Source organism: Motacilla alba, chromosome 4 (genome assembly GCF_015832195.1).
Source record: "Motacilla alba alba isolate MOTALB_02 chromosome 4, Motacilla_alba_V1.0_pri, whole genome shotgun sequence".
Taxonomy (NCBI): Eukaryota; Metazoa; Chordata; class Aves; order Passeriformes; family Motacillidae; genus Motacilla; species Motacilla alba.
The window spans coordinates 40,958,700-40,981,767 of NC_052019.1; the positions used below are offsets into that span (position 1 = coordinate 40,958,700).

Consider the following 23,068-nt stretch of genomic DNA (forward strand, 5'->3'; position numbering starts at 1 on the left):
TCACTGTAAGGTAAGTAAAGAATCATTGGAAAAGCCACACAGAACCAACTGAAGAGGACCTATAAGGACTACTTATGTCAAACATTGCTCTATGACATTGATAAATCAGAAAATATGATTTTTAAAATCTGCAGATGATAGAGAGATCACACTCTCAGAGATTGAATGCTCTTGAGAATAGGATCAAATTCAAATTTATCTTGAAAATCTGAAAAAGAGTTTGTGATATGAATTCCAAATAAAACACACAAACACAATGTACTCCATTAAGGAAACTGCTCATTGTCTGAGCATCTTAAAAATATAACGACCTTCAAAACAAAGACCAAAATAACAAGCCCTTCAAAAAACCTTCAAACAAATACAGCCATACTCTGATGATACATCCCTTCTGATGCTGCACAATCTCACATGATGAAGCTCAAGCCAACAGGGAACTATCCTTACAATTTTCCATTGCACTCTGCGTGCATGAAAAGTAGGAAGGTACAGAGCCAGTAAGAACTTCCTAGACTCTAGGACTGAAGTGGTACATTTCAAAGTAATGCAGTAATTTGAATCAGAGCACTATGAGAATGTTGCTAAAAAGAAGATTTTTTTTAAAAAGTCATTTTGGCAAATAATTTGCATGGGTGGAGAGAAGACAGATTTTGCTGTTCTTTTTAAAGCTCAGGAGGCGTTAGCTATGAAAAACAGCATCCAATTTTGGTTAGCAGCTTTAAGAGTGACACAAAATGAAGAGACAAGCAAGGAAAGTACAAATGACAAAGAGCTTCAAAACACAAATTTCAAAGGGCATTAAATGAGGAAGAAAAGCTGTGATACAGTCTCCCCAAGACATAAAAGGTTCTCAGAAAATGCATTAGAGGGAGAAAATACCTTCTAGGTGTAAAAAGAACTAATCCTTAGACATAACTACCTACATTGGACCAAATATAAAAGTGTCGCAACAATGTATAATACAGTATACTACTTAGGCTGTAAAATAGTCTGAACAAGGTATTTTGTAAATTACTGTTTTTCTTTTAAATAACCAGGATAGAAAGCTATACAGGATCATCCAGATAGAATTATCTTGCCCTTGGGCAAAGGGAGGGATAATAGGATTTGTATGTTCACTTTCTCCCTGGCACATGTGCAGTCCTCAATACAAACTTGTCACTGCCAATTGATTCATAACAATCACAAAAATACCATCAAAACAAATGAACTCACTACATTTACTTAGAGAATACTCCTAACTGCTGTCACTGAAGAAAGGAGAACAGCAAACCTGATCAACAATGTCGTTGACTTTATCACGTTCACAGTCCAAAATCACTCGTCTTTCCTTTTTTACCTCTAGATCTTGAAACAGTGAACGGTAAGTTTCATCTTTTCTCTCATTGTTAATATTTCCTACATTGATAGCAGTCACTTGCCATTTCTTTTCAGCAGCAGAATCCAGCACAGCTTGCAACGTTGATAAGCCTAGCAAAGCACAGGAGAAAACAGAAGATATGACTGACAAAGCTTCAGGAATTAATGTGATTTGTGAGATCACTTATTTAAGATCTCCTGTAACTTGTTTGACCTGTCACAAGTAGGTAGAAATCAGAAACTAAGATATATGTGGGCCAAATCAATTATTATTGCATGAAACTTCCATTTGCATCACTGCAAGGCATCAAGGTAAAGCCTCATAAGTGCAACCTTTGGGTTTGGCTCAATCTTCTCCAGAATTGGATTTTGTTGTTTTCACTGATCCAGTGCTGGAATTCCACATAGTGGGAAAGAGGTCTTCTAGGAGAGGAGTGATCCAATTACAGCAAAAGGATCAGCTGCTTGTTACAAAAAGGATCAACCTTATTAAAGGATCAGCTGCTTAAACAACAGCTATTGAACAGCTTTTGCTCCCAGCACTTGAGCAGTACTGTATTTAAACCCAGACCTCACTGAAGTCTATGGCAGAATTCTCACGTTCTGCAGTGACGGTAATGGATTTATTACTTCTGTTGCCTACAGTTACAGCCCTGGTTATGAAAGATGTGCTGAGATATATTTTTCCACATAGATAAGCAGGCTCAATGCTAACATCTACAAGCAGTGTGGAAAAGTTTCCTTCCATCTCGTACTTTTGGCAAGTTCCTGATAGGAAGCTGTAATGTTTGCACAGATGCAACTGCGTGCGATATACTGTAAAACCAGTGAAGATTTTACTTGACAGATTTTACTTTTTAGGCATGAACTAATGTAGTAGAGAAACATGAAAATTACTGCTTGAAATTAATTCCTGCTATACAAAAAATACAATTTTAATGACTTCCAGTAGTACAAGAATGAGACTTATCATGTTTCAATTCCTCCCAGAGAATTCTACATGATTCTAGAGAGCAGTTTTAGGGATACCAGATACTATTATAGGAAAAAAAAAACAAAGCTAGACTTGCTTACAAGTGAATTGACATTTTTGCACATTCTTCTCTCCTGAAACCACCAAACATGGGGAGTCATTTCTTTGAGACAAATTCTGACGTGGTATGTAAAGGGAGCTTCAGGTATAACTCTCATGAGAAATAATAGTGGTTAAACCCATAAACATAGAAGATGAGCACTAAGAATTAATTTGTCTCACAGTCTGTAGGTATAATATTAAATTAAGATTGGTCAGTGTTTAGCAATTCATCTTCATCAGTGAAAATGGTAATGACATACAGCACTACACAAGACTGGTCATCAGCAAGGGCAGAAAATGGCAGGCTTCCAAAAGCATAAATTGAATTATTATCTTATATAATTCTGCTTTGCCAAGTCTCTTTAGGAAAGACTGATATTAAGTTTTGTATGTTATGTAATGAATATAACTACAGTCCACTGGTACATATAAACTATTTCAAATCCTAAAGATTAATCTGGAGAACTTGTGTTAAAAGGGAAAGATTAGTAATGCAAGCAAACAGAGATGCAGGGAGCATCTTAAAACACTGAAAAGCACTAAACTATGTTTAAACCTCAAAATGAATTAAATTTTTTTTAAAAGACAAATCAGCCAATCTGAAACCATTTATTCCGAGTAATTGTTTCAAATCTCATTTAGCAGATTTCAGGTCCTCCAACCTGTCTAAATTTCCTCTGAGTTAAACAATCTCAACAAGGCACAAATTAATAAGGACTATTAATGCTTTGCATCCATTGCAAAGGGTTCCTGTATTTTACTCCTCTAATCTTCTGTTTTTCCCAGGGTTTCTCTTTTCTTGACATACTCTCTGCTGAGATATCAAATGGCTGCCTACATTGTTTGCCTTATTTTTCTTTTGGTGGCAGACTTTTCATCCCCATACAGTTTAGCTTATTCTCATAGCAACAACATGTTGCGAAATCACAAACAAAAACACAACAACCAAACAGAAAGCATTTGCAGCAATACTTTTGTGAAAGTGAAATTTTCTGGAGAGTAGTAACAAAAGTGGGAGACTCTGCAGAGGAGGAAACTCCAGCAACTTCAGTTGCTATTTTTTAAGCTGCAGGAGCAGTTCTGCCTGGGAAACTCATGTCCTGAACCTCTTTTGGTTATCGTGAGACAACTTTTAAAGCAGTGAGCTTTGAAAAGGAAGATGGAAGAGAGATTGAATAACAGCAATTCTTTTACAGATAGAATCTTACAATAACGCTACTACTTTTTCCAAAACTTAGTGTTAGTAATAGCAGAGAGGATGTAAGGATGGTAAAGGACACTACTCCACATTCCATGAGAATAACTACTGCATTAGACAGTAATAGCTTGAGCACACATATACTGAATGGCCTCACTCCTTATGGACAGGAATGACAGCAAATTGCCCTGCACTTCAGCCAGTCAGTCCTTAAACACTGAAGTGCTCTAACACCAGCAATAAACAATTCTTTAGGAATAAGTCATCAAACTAATTCTTATTAGCCTTTATAGTTTCCAGGAAGTTAAATAAGTCTCTTTGCCTTTTTTTATCTTACTCCTGAAGGTGGAAACATATTCAATTCCATATCATTCCTTAAATATACATCATTGTCACTACATTAACAGGCAAAAATGCTTAAAGGAACAGTGGACTTGTGTATCAGGGATTTGATGTCAATGTAGCTGGCCACAAACTGCTTGACTCTGCAAGCTGACCTCAAGCAATCTGTAAGGAGCACTGAGGAGCAAGGATTTACTCCACATAAGAGTAGGAGCTTCATGCCATTGAGCTTGTTATCACTGGGGTGCCTTGCCACAATTAAAACCAAGAGGTAAATAAAAAAGGAAGAACCTAAGGGTGGCTAGAAAGAACAATCTGATGCTGTTATTCCTGGTAAGATCCAGGCAGTGTAGCTCACAAGAACTAGATGTTTTTCAGTATTTCCTAAATATAAATCACATGCAGGTCACATTCTGCCCACTGCTAGATGACTGACAGAGTACTGGCTGAGAAAGTAGTTTTACATCTGTCCTTTCTAAAAAGACAGTGAATGTTTCTGATTCTAATGTGAATTTGAAAAGGAACTGCCAGAGAAATGAGCTTAGCATTCATTGTTCCATGTGACATCACCTTTGGAGGTTATACACCAGGATTAGTTCTTCTAACTGAAATGCTTACAAAAGTGATACAGAACTCTCTTGAGGAGACACCTTCAGCTTCTGAACATCATGTATAAAACAGCATCAGAATGCAGGGAATTTAAAGTCACCCCATTACTCAAAAAACCATGGAGTAGTATAACCATGCTTTAACTCTATTAGCATTTTATAATTTAAAATTCATTTAATATTTAACTCTGACCAATGAACATGCAGAAAAGCCACAAAATAGCCTCTTTAAAGGGAACAGGAGCAGGTAAGAATAGAAGAAAGCTAGTCAAGGACTACTAGGTGAGGACAACCTGAAAATAATGATGGAATTCCAGAAAAAGAAATCAACTCCCCCCCCCCCCCGCCCCCCCCTTTTCTGGATAAATCTGCTTCTTCTCAGAAAACTAATAAATATATCACAATTTGCCAGTGACATTTTCAAGTTCATAAACTGTTATATTATTACTACTACAGCCATAAAAGGTCATGAGAAGGCTGTATGGTGGAGTTAATTGATCCTAAGCAATGGGTTTGGGTTTATCAACATCAACAATAAAATCTAAGCTCAACAGAGGCAAGGAACTCGATACCAAAAGCAGTCTCCAAAGAAGTAAGGACTGACTGCATCCAAGATTCATTGCTTGCTTGCTGCCCAACTATGGATTTTGCATATGTGGAGTGAATCTGTGGTAGCAGATAGCCCTTAGATACAGATACCCCTCATGCTCAGATTTTGTTTTCTCCTTAGATGTTTCTTTAACAAAATGTTTCTTTAACAAAAAAAAAAAAAAACAACCAAACTTTACATAGAAACTGTTTTACAACACATATGACTAATCTCACATTGCTTAGCTGCAATTCTATTAATGCATACCATAATTTCCTTCTCATTTAAACAATTTTGTCTCTGTCCCAAAAGCTAATTTCTAAATGCAAGAAACACTTGATTCAATTACACTTACACTTGTTGGAGGTAAATATTTCTTCCATTATTTACTTATCTAATATGAATTCCAGATTTCAATGAGATACCCCTGCCAAACAGGGTGCAGGTAAAGACTACCACACCTTACCTCTGTCACTGTCATACAAATATGCAAACTTGGTCCACTGATAGTATTCGATCAAGCTAAGAAGAGCTCCTTTGAGGTCAGGTCTCATCTGAATGACAAAGGGATGTGTTCCATCTGTTGGGAAGCTGGGAGTTATGAAGGAGACATGAAGAGTCCCACAGAATGATGTTATGGTATTTACAGACTTCTTGTCATAGAATCCAAAAATAGCAAAGACTCCTCTTGAAAACTGGGAGCAGACTAGAAAGAAGAAAGACAGAAAATTAGGGGGAGAATTCATTAAAAAAAATTTAAAACTCTATCGTGTATATATTTATGAGAAATATATGTCTGAAAAATATCTGAACACATACTTATCAGGCAAAAAAGTAATACTCTGCTATGGAGATAATTTGTTAGCATTATCAATCAGTAATATAAAACCTACACTAGAAAAAAACAAAAAAAGAAAGTATCAGTGGTGCACACTCCTAGATGATAAATGCAGAAATAAAACTCACCAACTTATTCTTAAATTCAACTTATGTTGTAAAGAACAGTGATGATGGACATCAATGGCAGTTGCAAATCAAAAAATGAGACATTATGACCACACACAGCATTACTGAAACAGATAATGTTTTGTCATGCTAAAAATAAACTGCCTCTGAGGTTAAGACTCACCAAGCTTTCTACAAAATACTTTAAATAACTTTCCATTTGTGGAAACACAAAGCCAAAACTAAACCCAAATCCATCAAGAGCAGTAAGAAGTCCATTTGCTTTAAAACCGTCCTGTATCAAAGCATTACTTTAATTCCTGCTTTGTAGGACTCAGCAAAAGCTGTTCCTTCTGGATGACACTTGCGGTCATGTTGCAGGAAGAATAACCTCATAGGTGTAAATAACATGCTGATCATTCACTTTTTATCTGGAGACAATTCAAGCCAGTTGATGAATGTGACTGACCACAACAGCCTGTGCAAAAGAGCTGGTTCTTCTGGGCTATTCTTTTCTTTGAGACTGCAGGGTATACTAGTGCCTAAGTTCTAAAGCCAGGGTACAAGAAGGAAATATTAATCTCTGATTAATTCACACTTATCACTTATGCATTCTTTGGTTTGCAGAGTCACCTTGAACAAGACACATCCTTCTAAAGACACCTGACCTGCTTATAGATAGAAATCACAGTGTAATTGATGCTAATTTAGCCCAGCCATTTAGTACACTAATCCTTCAATATAATTCATACAGGGATGAAAATAAGTTGGTTTATTTTTAGAATTTCCTAGATTTGAACTAATAATATATTTTTATCTTTCAAAGTTATTGTGTTTTTATTTTTAAAATGGTGTTTGTTTTTTTAAATAAATATTATCCTTTTATGCCTGTTACTATTCACTGCTATCTTCTTTCCATGGCTTTGCCTATGTATCTATGCTACCACTCATCTCTTACGCCCTAATTATTCCTCTACTCCAATTAAAAGCACCTAAACAGGATGAGTGAAATTTTGAGTCTGCCAGTTTTAAGTTTTCACCGATTAACTTTAATTAGGTCAGAATCTCGCCTCAGGTGAGAAAATACAAGTGATTAAAAAACTTGATGAGTAACACCTCTTTATAAAAGGATGCTGCAGTTTTACAGGGCTAGAGTACAAGACGGTCAAACCTTTTCCATTCTAACTACAAATCATTACAGAATCATAGAATTGTTTTGAGTGGAAAAGACCTTAAAGATCAGAATCCAACCACTAACTCAGCAGTGCAACATCTGTCACTAAACCATGTCCCCAAGTGCCATCTCTCAACACCTTTTAAAGACATCCATGATAGTCACTCAACAGCTTCTCTGGGACAATTTTTCCAATGCCTCCCAACCCATCCCATGAAGAAATTTTTCCTAATATCCAGTCTAAATATCCTCTTGAGGATATTTAAATCTAAATAAACCTCTAAATATCCTAACTTGAGGCCATTTCCTCTTCTGTTGCTTGTTATTTGAGAGCAGACCAACTTCCACATTGCTACACCCTCCTTCCAGGCAGTTGTAGAGAGTGATAAGGTCGCCTCTGAGCCTCCGCTCCATGGTAAATAACCCCAGCTTCTCCAATTGGTCCTCACAAGACTTGTGCTCCAGACCCTTCCCCTGGTCCATTTCCAGTCTCTGGACATGCTCCAGCACCTCAGTGTCCTTCTTGTACTAAGGGGCCCAGAACTGAACACAGGATTTGAGGTGTGGCCTCACCACTTCCAAGCACAGAGGGACAATCATGGCCCTGGTCCTGCTGGCCACACTATTGCTGATCCAGGCCAGGATGCCACTGGCCTTCTTGGCCACCTGGGCACACACTGGCTCATGTTTGGCTGTTGCTGACCAGCACCTCCAGGTCCTTTTCCATAGGGCAGCTTTCCAACTGTTCTTCCCCCAGCCTGTAATGCTATGTGGGGTTGTTGTGAGCCAAGAGCAGGATCTGGCCTTTGGCCTTGTTGAACCGCGCACAGTTGGCCTTGGCCAATCAATCCAGCCTGTGCAGATCCCTCCAGCCTTCCAGCAGAGCAACACGCCCACCCACTTGGTGTCCTCTGCAAACTGACCAAGGGTGCACTTGATCTTCTCGTCCAGATGGTTGATAAATACATCAAACAGGGCTGGCCTCAACACTTGTGTCCTGGGAGACACCACTTGTGACTGCTGCCAGCTGGATGGAACTCCATGCATCACTGCTCTCTGGGCCTGACCATCCAGCCAGCTTTTTATTCCTCCAAGCCATAAGCAGTCAGTTTCTCCAGGAGAATGCTGTGGAAAATGGTGTCAAAGGCCAGGTAGACAAGATTCACAGCCTTTCCCTCACCCACCAAGAGGGTTATCTGGCCATAGAAGGAGATCAGGCTGGACGAGCAGAACATGTCTTTCACAAATCTGTGCTGGTTGAGCCTGATCACCTGTTTGACCCGCATGTGCCTTGTGACAGCATTCAAGATGACCTTCCCCAGCACCAAGGTTTGGTTGACAGGAAAGGTTATCCTTCCAGCTCTTGTAGATGGGTGTCAGCTTTGCTAATTTCCAGACAACAGGACTTTCACAGTCCTGGCAGACTTGATGTCAAGTCAACTGACCCATGACCAAAAAAACTCTGAAAAATCAAAATTCTACTGATGACACCAGGCTTGATCTGCTGGCTTGCTGTTTTTTTCTGTTTCTTCTCTGCACCTGGAAGGATAGAGGAAAACACCTCTTGTGCTCCTGATCCCTCAATCAGTTGTCCCAAGTCACTGAAGTATCTTGGTTGCTCTCAGAGAGACTTCAGGGACTTGGGACAGTCTTCAGGGACTTGCTCAGACTTCTTGTTGCAACTTCATTACAGATTGAAAAAAATCAATCAAGGATAATCAATCAAAGACAGTATTCAGGGCAGGAAGGTTTCTCTTCATGTCTTAAACCCAAGCCCCAAAGAGGCAGGGCTGGTTGGCATAAGGGGCCTTCTGTTCCCTTCAGAGGGGACTCTCCTATGGAAATGGCCCATCTTTTTTCTTTATGGAAGCACTTTTGATGCAGAGCATAGGCCAACCTCAGCAGCACCTCCATGCTGGATGAACCAGAGTTCTTGGTGTTCAGTTTCCCTTGCAGAGCCTCACACCTGTTATGGGAGGGCACCTGGGAAGGTGGGGCAGTCACAGAGGAGACACACCAGCTACACCAGGCAAGAACCCATCACCACTGCCTCCTATTCCTTAACTCACTGTGTTGACTCAGGCAGAGAGAGGAAAGGAAATCCTTTTTGTCATGAATCCAGTCTGCCTGTCCAGTGCCAGGGAAAGCAGGTACCTTTTAGTCCCTCTTTCTCTCTCTCCCTGCTAGTCCTAACCACTAACCTCCCAGAACTCAGTTGCTGAGCACAGAGGAGCTCCCCTGCCCAGGCACACCTCCCACAGCAGCTCCCTGCTGCTGGTCAGTACTGGTAAGAGCAGTCTCCACCCTGCAGCCCAACACCTGTGTGGCAGCATGTTCCCATCAGAGCCCTGTCTTTGGGAAGCTGTGTCATGTTGGACAAAGATTTCTGAAAAAGGCTGTGAATTTTCTGAATAGCTTTACTGTTTAAGTTACTGGAACTCCTTGTTCTAGTCCTCATCATTATGCTCTCACTGAGGCAAAACCAACTCACTACCTCCCCACACACTCATGAATAATTGTTTCCCATGTGCAGCGAAGGCTAAATACCATCTGAACTTGCTACAAAAAAGGAATTAATGCCTCATAACTCACCTTCAAAAATGCACATAAAAATGGAGCATTGGTTTACTTCTGGATTCCTGGATGAGAATCTTGCAAAGACTGTTACTTGTACACTACTGTGACCTTCTGAATTAAACAATTTTAATTCTGCATATAAGGTGACAGAGACAACAACAGTCTCATCAGAGGACCAGTGAAAAATAAAAATGTTTTATGTCACTACTGCCAACACCTGAGATGCATGTCTCCTGTCACACTGCTTTTCTCCCATCACCAGTCAGAGATTTTAGGCACAGATGGAATAATGTCCTCTACAGCAGCTAACAGTGAGAAAATTTGAAAACCATAGGTGATGCCTTTTCAGAATCATCACCCGTCCTCTCCTCACCTTCCTGACACTGGAGACTTTTACCTTGACCCATGAGTTTTCTCACTTTTTCTCTTCCTACCTTCTCCTCCATGCTGGGGACAGAGGGGAGAGTGAGTGGCTGTGAGTGCTTTGCAGCTGGTAGGGTTAACCCATGACAGGGTAAAAGGTGTTATTCCACCTTCCACCCACAGGACAGACCTGTAAATACCACTGGCCTGTGCTCCACTGTCCCTCTTCAGTGACACAGACATGCACGCACTCTACTCTCTTCAGAAGACAACTGCTATTCTTTCAAACTGAACATCCTCCCTGACAAGGCACAAACTCTCATCACATGCCACCTCTCATCACAACTTACTTAAACACAGCACTCTTGGATTAACACAGTGAACAACTCTCTGTTTAATATTCTCGACACCTGATAAATCATCAGTCCTTACATACGTGTGTCTTCTTCTGGGGAAGGTTGGTAAAACCGGAATTTTGATCTCCTTCCCTGCACAAAGTGAAAGACCAGTAAAAAGCACCACCTCCAGCTGGGAAAGTCAAGTCACTGCAGTTCTAAGTACCTAGAGGAGCTGCAGTTTAAAAGCTGAATTACATACACACAGGGGTAAACAATCCCAACAAATAATATGGTAAAAGCAAAAACACATTTTATATTTTTTAAATTATTATGAAACCTGCAAAACAGATACAATATCTCATTTAATTCAACCAAGGCCACCCTAATGTGAGATAAAAATCTCTCTAACACAAATCTTCAAGTATGGACATAACTCATATCTGGGTCAGCCAGAATAATCAGGATCAACTATAATTCAGGTAAAAATAAATTTTCATCAGCAGTGATCGGTGTCACAATGTCACACCGAAAAACCTTAGTGTTGTGCTTTTCTGTGTGAAATTTCATTGAAGTAAGTGGGCAGGCACCTATGCTATGTAATAAAAAAACGCTACAAATAAGCATTTAGACTTTCTCTAAAGACAAATTCTTGCAATTCTTATGTGTTTTTTTTTGTCTTTTAGGCACAGAAGGGAAAAGAAGGGACGGTATTTCCAAATAAAATGGTGACCCAGCAGATAATGCAGAAACTGCAATTGTTTTTGGCAGGATTCCCACCTCAGACTAAATCTACAGTCATGTTGCTATTGCTGGAAGACATTAGTTTTATAATGGTGAATCACAAGCTGTTCACAATTATTAGAGTAAAAAAAAAAAGTCATGATGATTAGGACTCCTAAGCCATTGAAATATGAAAGATCTATTTCCTTAATGACATTAGAACCAACAGCCAGGATTAATTTCTTTCAAGCTGTCCTATATGAATTGAGGGGTTTTTGTGTTTATGGGGTCCTTTTTAGAAATAGTCTACAGCTTACTTAGCAACAAGAGGGGAAGAATATAGTAAGCTCATTCTGGATCACTCTTCTAAAGAGATTCTCCTAGAATGGCAAATAACTGTGAATTCCAAGAAACAGGGTAAATAAAGATTCTTGAGAAGGAGCAATTACCAGAAGGTTTTGTAATGGTTAAGGTTTAAGTATTTTATATTTGACTTCTTGTTCTACATAGCCAGGCACAAAGCTTGCCTTTGCTTTCCAGAGCACTAAAAAGGTGCCCTAGACTTTTATTCCAAAAACTAGGGGCCAGATTTGTTCAACAACAAAATCAAGCTTAAGCCTGCAATGAGAAAAAGGTGCCCTGTAAGAGGGTGGCCAAAACTGCTTGCTCCATTATTATACTCTTCCATTGTTATCTACATCTGCTGCTTCTTAGAACTCCTTTTTACCACTCATAGCTTTCTCTTTCCCACTTTCTCCATTTCACTATTCTGTTTTGTCAATGAACTCTATAGGCAGGATAACCTGATATTTACCACTGTGATAATAACTGGTTCTTCAGAAACAAAGAAATACAGCACTATACACTCTTTGCCTCTCATCATATAGAAAATATTTCTGCCATGCATATCATCCCAAACCCAAAGCTCAGGAATTGCCAACTGAAGAGTACACTTGCAAATTACAAATACAAACCTACTTCAAATATGCTAAGCTTTACACAGTGAAGTGACTCCAGTGAAGGAATGAGTGTTTGTCTTCAGCTGAAGAACTGAATCATTAAATCACATAGAAACAGTTGGATTTGAATACATATAGGAATTCTTTCTGATTAAGTTCTCCTATGCCAAGATTTTCTTCCTTCAGTATTCTCCAGAGGGAAAGTAATTAACCTAATAATTGTTTACATTTAAATTGGAAAAAGAAAACTAGCAAAGTGCTAATTACTTACTGGAAGAAATGTCTAATACTAGCTGCTTACAGGTAAATTTCCAAACACTGGTATCATGACTCTTGACATACCTCTGAATTTTTATTTATGAGAATTTTGACACTTGCTTTCTGTCAAAAGATGACAATTTAAAATGATAAAGTATTTGCCATTTGGTGCTTACATTTCAAATGCTGTCTAATATCAATGTGATTTATATATTATTTTATTGTAATACCTTGGTTTATTATTAGTGTTAGTAAAACTGTTTTAATATTAGAATAGCGAAATAAGTATTCGGTGCAATAATTTAATCACACACAATGGAATAGTCATTCTCTTACTTCTATGAGAAAGAAATTACAGCATAAGCATAAAGAGTCAAGCACTGCCTCTCCAAAAGAGACCAAAATACAAAGGAAACACTCATTGGTTTGAAAAGTTGATAGAGATAGATGAGTCAGAAGTAGCCAGGAACAAGATGTAGAAACTGAATGCCCAGTTTACACAATCATTTCAGCTTCTGAAAGACCACGTTATAAATAAGCAGACAGTGAAAATGGAACAAAAAATAAGCAGGAACCACAGAGAAAAGAAAGAATTCACATATGATTGAAACTGTATCAGAAAATCATTGTGAAAATAAAAACCAGTATAGATTGCTTCCAAAGCTTTTACAAAAACTGCAGCACAGCAGACAGCATACACTTTCCTAGACTAAATAATTTTTTTTCAGCTAATATTATAGACATAGTCTGCATGGTCTATTCTACCCATTCAGATTCTATGATTACCTCCTAGATATAAGCTTCCCCTCAGAAAGATTAAATAAGGCATAAGGAATCACCCAAGTCCATCCTCATGGATATTTAGAACCTAAGTATGCTTTAAGCAGCACAACCTGAGATAGAAATACTTTTTTCTAAAGGCCATGGTAGGCTAGCTGAAATTGGGAAGAAAACAGTTCCCAAAGGCTCAAAGAAGAGCATAATAACTGAAAGACAACAGGCCAAAGCTTCATGGCAGCATTCAATAAAACAGAGGACAGAGAACCCAAATAAAGGCTGGCATTTTAAAATTCTAAGATACCCGTTACCAAAGCTGAGAGGCAATCAATGCCAATTAAAAAAATCAATCGCAATCAGAATTAAAAATGTGTTATACTTCTGGATAACAAAACACTGAATTACACTGAAAATACCTTCTCTTTTTTCTCTGCAAATTTTAATTCCAGCCCTGATAAACGTGGAGTTTTATCTTATTTTAAGCAATTAAGTAAAGCTGCCCAAAAATTATAGCCATTCAATACTGACCTAAAGAGTGTATTTTCCTCTTTGCACATTGTTCATACACATATTTTATGGCCAAGAAAACCCCAAAACAAACCAGACCTCATTGGGAAAGGTGATCATTGAGCTCACACACAAAGAACAGTGTGGAGCTCATTGCTGAAGTAAATACTTCAACAATGATCCTCCTCACCTCCACACTCAGCATTAATGCACAAAACGTGACTTACAGCAACAGTGAGTTCACAAGCCATCAGTTTGTATCAGAATGGGGAGCTCAATTTTTCACCGAGCTGACCAGGGAAATTCTCACGGCCTTAAAGACTGAAAAAGGAAGAATTTAAATCCTGAGGCTGGAATGTCTGTAGAGGACAATTCTGGCGGAGCAGACACAAAGGATTTTTTTTTGCACCTTTCCTGGCAGAAATGCCATCTTCAGTTATTGCTACAACCTGTACTGTTTGCTCAGAGATTATGCAACTGAATGGAACTTTCCACACCATGTTATTAGCAAAAGCAGCTTTGATCATTTTGTAAAATTAGACTCAAAACCTGGTTTGCTGCTGTAGAAAACAAGCTCAAAAGCCAGAGAGGACAATTAATCTATTTCAACCAGCCAATCATACTTCACACTGAGGAAAGAAACTTTGTGCCAATATGGGATATTTTAAGCGAGCACAAAAAAGCCTTCAAGAAGTTAGTAGCCATCTGTTAGGAAAGTACATGATGATAGGCACAGCTTCTCTATATGCTAATGCTGCAATAATGAAGGTGGTAAATAAACATCATGTTCACAATGAAACAACAGGTCAGAAAAACAATCTGTTTCAATGACAGTTGCATTCAATTACATAGTGTTTGGCTGTGCACTGTAAAGCATTTGAAAATCTTTTTCATTGCTAGGACAATTACCATGACGCAAAGGAAATCATTACAAACACCGTTGGAAAGAATCATGTTAAAACCATTATGTTTTTACAAATCAAATAAGATTCTTGAAATAAAATTAAAATGCAAGTCTCCTCATGAAAGAAAAAAAAAAAGGCTCATATTCCACAAAATTGTTACACAATTCTTTACTGTTAGGATCCTAGTGTATTTGTCCAAATCTCCATTTTCTCCAGCTGAAGGAGATATAATGTTTCCTGAACCCCAAATATGGCAACCTGGGAATGCCATTAAATAACAGAAATATAACTTCATCTCGTCTCCAAAATCCAGATATTCTTCCAGAAGTTTCTCTCCCCTAACTCCTTTCTTTCTCTCCTCCTGCCACCCAAATAAAAAAAACATTCTGTTTCCATGTGATGACACAAACTTTAAGTCAATCAATTTCCTTCAAATCTAGGGACTCACTTTGCAAATATGCCCAGCTGGCTTTCTGACTGTGTTTCTACCTTCACCAATAATTACAACCTTGCAATAATACAGAATTTAGAGTGTCCAACAAAGTATTACCTCCTAGATGTAGAAGCAAATAATCAAACCTAAGAAGAGGCTACTGGCTTTCTTTAAGAAGAGCCACAGTGCAAGTCATGGAGAAGTCATCTATTTCAGGGCCAGGCTTGCTTTGTTCAATCAGAGCAACTCTACTGAATTTAACAGAGCCAGTATCATTTATCCCAACTAAAAATGTCATTCTCCATTTTTAGCATAACCATTTTCACACATATTTTCAAACCAGAAATATTATATACAACAGAATACTCATCATCTCTTCCCCTTAATCAGCATTGCTGGAAGCATCCCATTTCTACATTTCATTAAACTAATCATATTCCAGTTCCCAAGAAAATGTCATTGTGTAAAACTGTCTTTGAAAAATTGTAAAAGGATTTGGAAAGAGATAAAATTAACTTGGTAGGCAAAAGCACTTCTTGTTAAAATGTTGACAGATTTGGATTCAATTTATCAACTTGTTTTTCTTTAATTGAGCTAGAAGGACCAACCATCACTCCTGAACAGATTGTCTAACACCATCTAAAAGAAAGTGTGGCTTCAGCACAGAGTTCCTCTGTGAGAAGGATGGAAATAGCTATGAGAAAAGACTCTGAGGTTACCTGGTAAGGATAAAAAAAAAAAAAATCTGGAACAAATCTTAAGGAAACTGCTGTAAGGAATAAAGAGGATTTCATGAGGCAGAGAAAGTACAGCAGAAGATATTAAAGTGATCTATTACTTCTGAAGAAGGCTCCATATTACATTTTTAAAGGAATAAAATGTGATTTTCCAACTGGCCACTACTGACCTGCCACACATCTTATTCTGAGAAAGTCAGTTTAGTCCTGTTTATTGCTTACATATCTCTGCCTGAAATGATGCAGCTGGGAGCATATTTCCTTCACCCTGCACAGGCCAGCCCATGCCTTGTCACTCCAGCATGGCCAGCACTGCAGCACACAGCTGGTACTACAGCCTGTCACACCCAGCCTAAGCTCTCCTCCCTCCAGACAGATGAACCTGATTTGCAAGTAAATGATCTAACTAAAAATTTTGGCAGAACTCTGCTGAGAGGCATATCTCACACAAATTCATGACTAAAAGTAACAGTAATAAAGACAATTTCCTATGCTGTCACAGGTCTAACAGCTTCTACTCCTCAGAGGAACAATGATGGATCTCTGCCACCTGCAACAACTTTCACCCAGCATTGTTCCAGCCTAAACCACTGACCTACAGCAAAGGATGGCTTCATGTGGTCCTTTTGGGGGCATTTTCGCGGTACTTCCAGCCATAGTCTAACTTCCTGCAACATCTTGTGGATTTATGACACTCATTGGGATAATCAGCTGTTAAGCTAATTTGTCAGGCTTTATTTGTATTTAGAAATGGTCCAGCAGTCACATCACACACCTTCCTATCTGCGTGCCCTGTTTTTCAATGACTGTAGAAGTAAGAGAAACATAATTTTTTGGGAAGTATTCAAAGAGCATTTAATAAACATTATTAGTAATACAAATCAGAAAAGCAGTAAGATCCTCTTAATTAGGTCACTCTAGTGAACAGCTGTTTGTCCTGATTATATGACTTATTTAATTAAGAGAACTTATTGAATAATAAAGCAGCAAGGAGAGCTTTAAAATGATAAAGTAAAATGAGCACACATTGCAAACACAGTATGAACATTCTTTGCCTCTCCTTTGTCAATTGCTTTAATCTTCAATAACTTGATGCACTTCAAAATGCATTAAAAGTTTCAAACATTTTTTTTTTAATTTAGGGTTGGCTGATTAACTCCTTAATGAAACTTGCAAAGATGTGATACAGCACATTATTACCAGTTACTTTAACAAAGCAGTGATTCATCCTTATGCTTCACTGTGACTGAGATTATACTCCCAGATTTTTTCTGACTGTGTTCAGATCTCACAGAAGTGGGGCCAATTAGTTTAATGACGTTTTACACTGTTTATCCTCTATGTTTTGTCTATATTACCTGAGCTAATTTGAGCACCTACATTGTACTGCACGCTATGTATAGACATTCATGTACACTACATAAGACTAAAAATAAAATCAGTTCTAGAGGAAACTTGGGCAGCATCTAAATCAGCATGAAAAAACATTCACACTCAGCACTGAAATAGTGTCAGAGTCACATTATCTGGGCCTTTAACTTCTCTATTGCAAACCTCCTGCTATATTATGCATGTTCTCTCTGTCTTTATGTATGAATTATGTATGTTCTAAATTTATGTTTTCCAGAGGCTTACAGGATTACTAGACCTGGCTTTATAAAAATATCCCATTCACCCACCCTTACTGCCATTTCAGCGGTGAGCCCAAGTCACCACAATAAAAAAATCCTAAAACAACAAGAAAACCCTCCTAAAAAAACATACAAACAAACAAACTCCCCCACAAAGCAAAAGAGATTTTATAGCCTTACAGTTACAAACCTTACTTCTTCCTTTAGCTGAGGAAAGCCTAGCTCAATGTCAGGGAACTCTAGGATGTGCATATAAGATCAGCAACTCGTTTTTGGAAAATGAGCTTTTCACCACATGTTCTTACACTTTAAAACTTTACCATAATTTACTTGAGACAAATAATCATGAAAATATTTACCAATACTTTTTAGTACCTCTCCTCTAGTAAAGCAAATAAACTTTTCAACTTCTCCTGCAAATAGTTACCTCAAATTTACCTTGTTTATTAAGAGCTTCTAAGCACATATTAAGTCAAGAAAATGGTCTTCACCAGGCACATTGACATCACAGAAATTAAAAATCCACTTTTCCTTTGTATCAAATATCAGAAAAAAATATTTAATACTGAGTACTTCCAGAAAATATTGGTTCAAGGAGACACATCAACTTCAAGCAGCTGGTGATAAGCCGTCTAGAAATAGATTACTGACACTAGAAAGCAAGTATTACCACCTGCACTGCACATCAGAAGGCCAGACTAAGGACCTAGTTTGAATGCTCCAGCCACCTGGAGACCTACTCACAGTACATACTGCACTCTGTTCCTTCATACTGGACCTTTAACTATGAGTTTGGTAGCAAGCAATGCACTGCCCTCAGAGCACATGTGTAGAATGGAGAATTGCTATTGAAGATTGAATATATTGCTTTCAGGGGTTTTACCTTGGGCTGACTTTAGGTTATCCCTGTGGACTAAATGCCCACTAGCAGTTTGATTGCATTAGTGGAATTCCAGAAACACATCCTCCAGTTCAGTTAATTCAAAAAGAATGTGTTCCTTGGGCTCCTAAACTACTCCAGAATAAGAAACAAGCAGCAGAGCCAGGGCTGATTAGCAAACTTCCTTGAAATATTCTACTCTTGATCCAAATTGAATTATTCAGGTGGAGACACCCATGTATTCCCATGGTATGAAAAACATATTTCTATTTGAACCTAAGTAAAATTTGATGTGATGGGATAGCACTAGAACTGCATACACTAGGCTGCATAAATTTAATGTCTCTTGAGTATTTCAGGTTTTCACTGACAACTTGCTAAAAAGGAGTTTACACCAAGAACAGAAATATTAAGCTTCAAGTCTTCTTTAACTTCCTTTTCTTAAGAGGTACTTGATTTTTCACAGTCACATATGCTCAAGTGGCACCTTTAGCCATGTTGACATCTTGCATAGCCCTGTCATTAGCATCTGGCTTGGTGGTTTGTTTTATATCCTAATTCTTAGGAAAAAAAGCTAAATGGTTCACTTCCCAAAGAAGTACTACCTCTCTTCTCTCCTGATATTTTTAAAAACGCTTGACTCTCAAACAAGTGTCGTGATTGGGGCGTCTTTCATGAAGTAAGCACCAGGCACTGGCAAAAAACAGTAACTCATGCTGTAGGTCTTGTAGACCAATTTGCTATACTTACAAGTGGCTGCTTAAAATTTCTAGCACTAGCCAGCTGGAGTGGCTGCTGTGCACTGCAGGGAAAGCAGTCCAGTCTTGAATAATTAGACTTCAGAGTTATAAAACACAATTGAGCTCCTACAGTTAAAAAAAATTCTGTAACAGCTCTAACACTCTCCATTACTTTTGGAAAATCAGACCACAATTTTCATAGCTAAGAAACAACATTTTGATCAATTGCTGAGCTTCAAGTGAAACAGCTAAGACTTTTTGATCTATCCGAATAATGAAGCAAAGAATATGCTTTTTAGTGTTTCCCCTATTTGACAGTCAGTAGCTGTTTCATATTTTGGGTGATATGGTTGAGGGGGGGAGGTGGTGCTGTATGCTTGCTGGTTTAGCATTTTTTCCATAGTTTGACCAAGAAACAACATTTAGATTACTCTAAATGATGATTACTAAAAATGTTATTTATCTTTCTAAGTCACACTTCCTGCATTTAAGTGAAATGTAACCTCCATTATGGTAACTTTGTTCAGGGTAATCTAGTACCCCACACTGTTTGCCTGGAATAATTAGTTTTTGCTCATACAGCATTCTAATGCTTCAGGCTTTTAAAACAGCTTCTATAAATACACCTGATCAGCATTGTAATGCAACAAAATACAGCATTTTGTAGCATATGGCACACAAAGCAGTGAAGTGAAGGGCAAGCCTAGCTCTCAGCTGAGGCATGCCACCCAGTTTGTTCCACAGCACTTATTTAACCATATGGCTTGTCCTAGGTGGCAAGGCACCAATAAAACACAGGTGTGTATTCTTTCACTTGAATTCATGACCCATGAGACAAAGCTGAACTTAGCTCTCCTAATACCTATATTCAATGTCACTTCTGTTGTAAAAATTTACATAGGGTTTACCACAATAAACAAACAGAAATTGTACATAACACCTGCAAAATACTTAACTACATGGACTACTGTTTAAAAACATTTCCCTCTGGAGAACAAAGCCCAATCTAAAACTCACTGACAGTTATATAAACCACAGAATAAGGATACATTTAAAAGAAAAACTCTAGTTTCTGACCAACGGCAAATGGGTTCCCCGACTTCCTCTGAAACAAAGCCATCAGCATGGAATCAAAATCTCATTTATTCTGGCCCAACTTCCAGTGAGGCAAACCTGAAAATTTTAGCATGCTGGTTCAGTCCAAGGTTCTTATTTCAGAACTGCTCTGCCTCTGATCCTCACCATTAATGCAGTCTTTCTCTCTTGCTTTCCACCTGACTTTAAGAAATCTGAGGTTATTATTAGGCTTCATCCCTAAAGGCCCACAAATAGACAGGAAGGCTTCTGCATTCAAACAATGACAGTTTGGCACCCTTTAATACTACATAAATCTGAAAAGGATGAAACCTATAAAGACTTTTCTGCTGCTTGCTATATTAAGTCACACTAATAACATCTTTGATCACCTGGCTGAATTTATTGCATAAAACAGTACTGGAATTTTCACTCTTTCACCCCAGTTTTTGTTTTTCCTTTTCATTGAGCATACTTTTCTGTGAAATGCCTTGCCTTGAAAATTACAAGTGCCTCAGTTCCCCCTCGAAGAGACATAAAGCAGCTTAAGCCGATTTCAGACTTGCACTGAGCAGAGCTGATGTTTCAGTACCTGAAATTGCCATTGAAAATATTTGCAAGAATCACCATTTTATTATACAAACATGTGAAATACAGTAGCAGCTTAATCTTATTCTCATCGGAGTCATTGGAAGTTTTGCTATTTACTGAAAAAGGAAACAGATCAAACACAAGAAGCTTAATAATCCAAGCTCACTCACCATTGTGCAAATAGCACTTGATTAATTCAAGGTACCATTGTAACATACAGAATGGCTCTGTGCAGGAAAAAGTGAAGTCTCACTCTTCACAGGGGGAGAAAAGCTTTCTGCCACAGAAACTCTGGGAATAATCCATCCTGCCCCAGTGTGCCACTGCTGGGCAAAGAGCTGCACGGTGGGTCTCGGTGCCCATGGCACTCTCAGGGCTCAAAGCTCCCCACAAGTCCCCACCTTACAGACACACAAGTAAATCCCACTGGGAACGCAGCTCTCCAGCCAGCTCACTGAAACCAGTGACTCCACGCAGCTACGAGTGCACAGCACCAGGCAGGGCGGCTCTGTCCACAGGTACATTTGGTTTAATGAACCCAGAACAAAGCTGCACTTTTATAATCTTTGCCTCTACTAAGGTATTTTATGTAACAGCGAGAAAAAAATTGTTTAGACAATGATAAATAACAGAGGGGAATAATGGACATTTTGCTGCTATCTTCTGTCCAATAAATGCTAGTCAAATGCTTCATCAACTCTTGCTGTGAAGACAGACTGCCAGAATGGCAGAGAAATTCTGAACCTTTACAAGACACCTTAACCATGTGTCTTAATTCATTTTTATGAAGATCCTTTCCTTCAGCAGAACTTTTTTTGTACTGTTAGCCCATGTTGCTGAACTGAATCCAGAACAAAAGGAGTGATATAAGAACTGTTTGCTTTTAATTTGAACAGTCATAAAAATGCAAATCAAATAAAAAACATTTTATAGCAGCATGAAGATTTTATACGTAGCTAGCAAATCATAAAAAGATGCTTATTTACAGAATTTTTAAAAAAGGCAAGAATTATAAACAAAACATATAGTTTAGTAAACTGCAAATATAAATCACACAGTATCTTGAAAGGTGACACTAAAAAGATCAAAAGGTAGTAAAAAAAAAAAAGAAAACCAAAGGAATTCAGAAGTAAGGCACAATCTCTCCTCCTTTTCTCCTTAAGACAGTATCTTAAAAGTACCTTACAGTGTCTTAAAAGTTATGTAAATAGAAAACTGTGCCAAGAGCAGTTGTGGAAAACTGTGCTATCTGATCATAAAAATCAGGTTTGTTTTCATGACTATTAAATCTGCATGCAATGCCTAAGATAAATGTCTGTTCTGTATGTTCAAAAAACAATTTAAAAATATTTTAAAATTGAAGAGAATACTTTTTATTTGTTTTCAATTGCTTGGCTAAATATGTATATTAAAATACTGCAGGCATATCACCCATTATATAGTTGCCAGTTGCAAAGGACACAAGTATTTTGTGTTCTTAAAAATGCAAAATATTTTGGAGTGCTTTTGTTACTAGTTTAAAAGGTTAGAATATGCATAAAATATGCTAGCTAGGCACTTAAAATTAATGAATTATTTGCTGTAAGTAGGTCAAATTGAATGAGCTTTCAAAAAGAAAAAGTATTTTATTCCACATGACAATTCTGAAGTAGATTAACACCACTTAAGCACAGTATTGAACAGGGATACCACACAAAAGGTTAAGCCACACTGTTGATAGCAAAAGGCTCAACCTGCTTCATACAAATATGGGAGATAAATTACTATAAACATAATTATATAAATGTAGCTATTCAGAGCTTTCCTCAAAAAATTCAAATGACAATCATGAAAGTAAAATTTGGAGCAAGCATGAGCTAAATACCTTAAGCAAAGGGTATCTCAACCATTAACTATATTTTAGGTAAAAAATGCGACTTGCCCTGTGTTTATCACATCTACTCCATTAAAAAGCTTACTCTGTCTCAGATTCCTTTTCAGGGATACCAATTTAGACTGTGAAACTCCATTAAAATGATGATTTCAAGAATTATATATCTGAAGAATTGAATAATGGTTAATTTCCTTTTACTTTCAAGTTCTTTGTTTGCCCTATTTAATTTTTTAAGTCCTTTTTATGGTGGCACTGCAGCAAGTGTCGAGTTGTAAACTGTCCACATTGCCAACTTCTTGACTACATTCAAAAAACTTCCCAATAGTTTCATACACAAATCACAAGCAGTAGAGATGATGAAGACTGCAACAACCTTCTCATCTAGGTCACTCTCTGTCTTTGACCCACTCCTAAC

General features: G+C 38.0%; 1 protein-coding gene across 4 annotated transcripts in view; it reads right to left on the minus strand.

Moving 5' to 3' along the window:
- GRIA2 (glutamate ionotropic receptor AMPA type subunit 2) overlaps window positions 1–23,068 on the minus strand; it is an 89,049-nt gene that overhangs the window by 42,419 nt on the left and 23,562 nt on the right. For all 4 annotated transcript variants that reach the window (XR_005256701.1, XM_038134719.1, XM_038134720.1 and 1 more), the window contains exons 3-4: window positions 5,638–5,877; window positions 1,274–1,470 (exon numbers count right to left, since the gene is read on the minus strand). Coding sequence is in view for 3 of the 4 variants with exons in the window: in XM_038134719.1 (XP_037990647.1) it covers window positions 1,274–1,470; window positions 5,638–5,877 (437 nt within the window). In the remaining variant the exon portion in view is untranslated. The remainder of the gene's footprint in view (window positions 1–1,273; window positions 1,471–5,637; window positions 5,878–23,068) is intronic.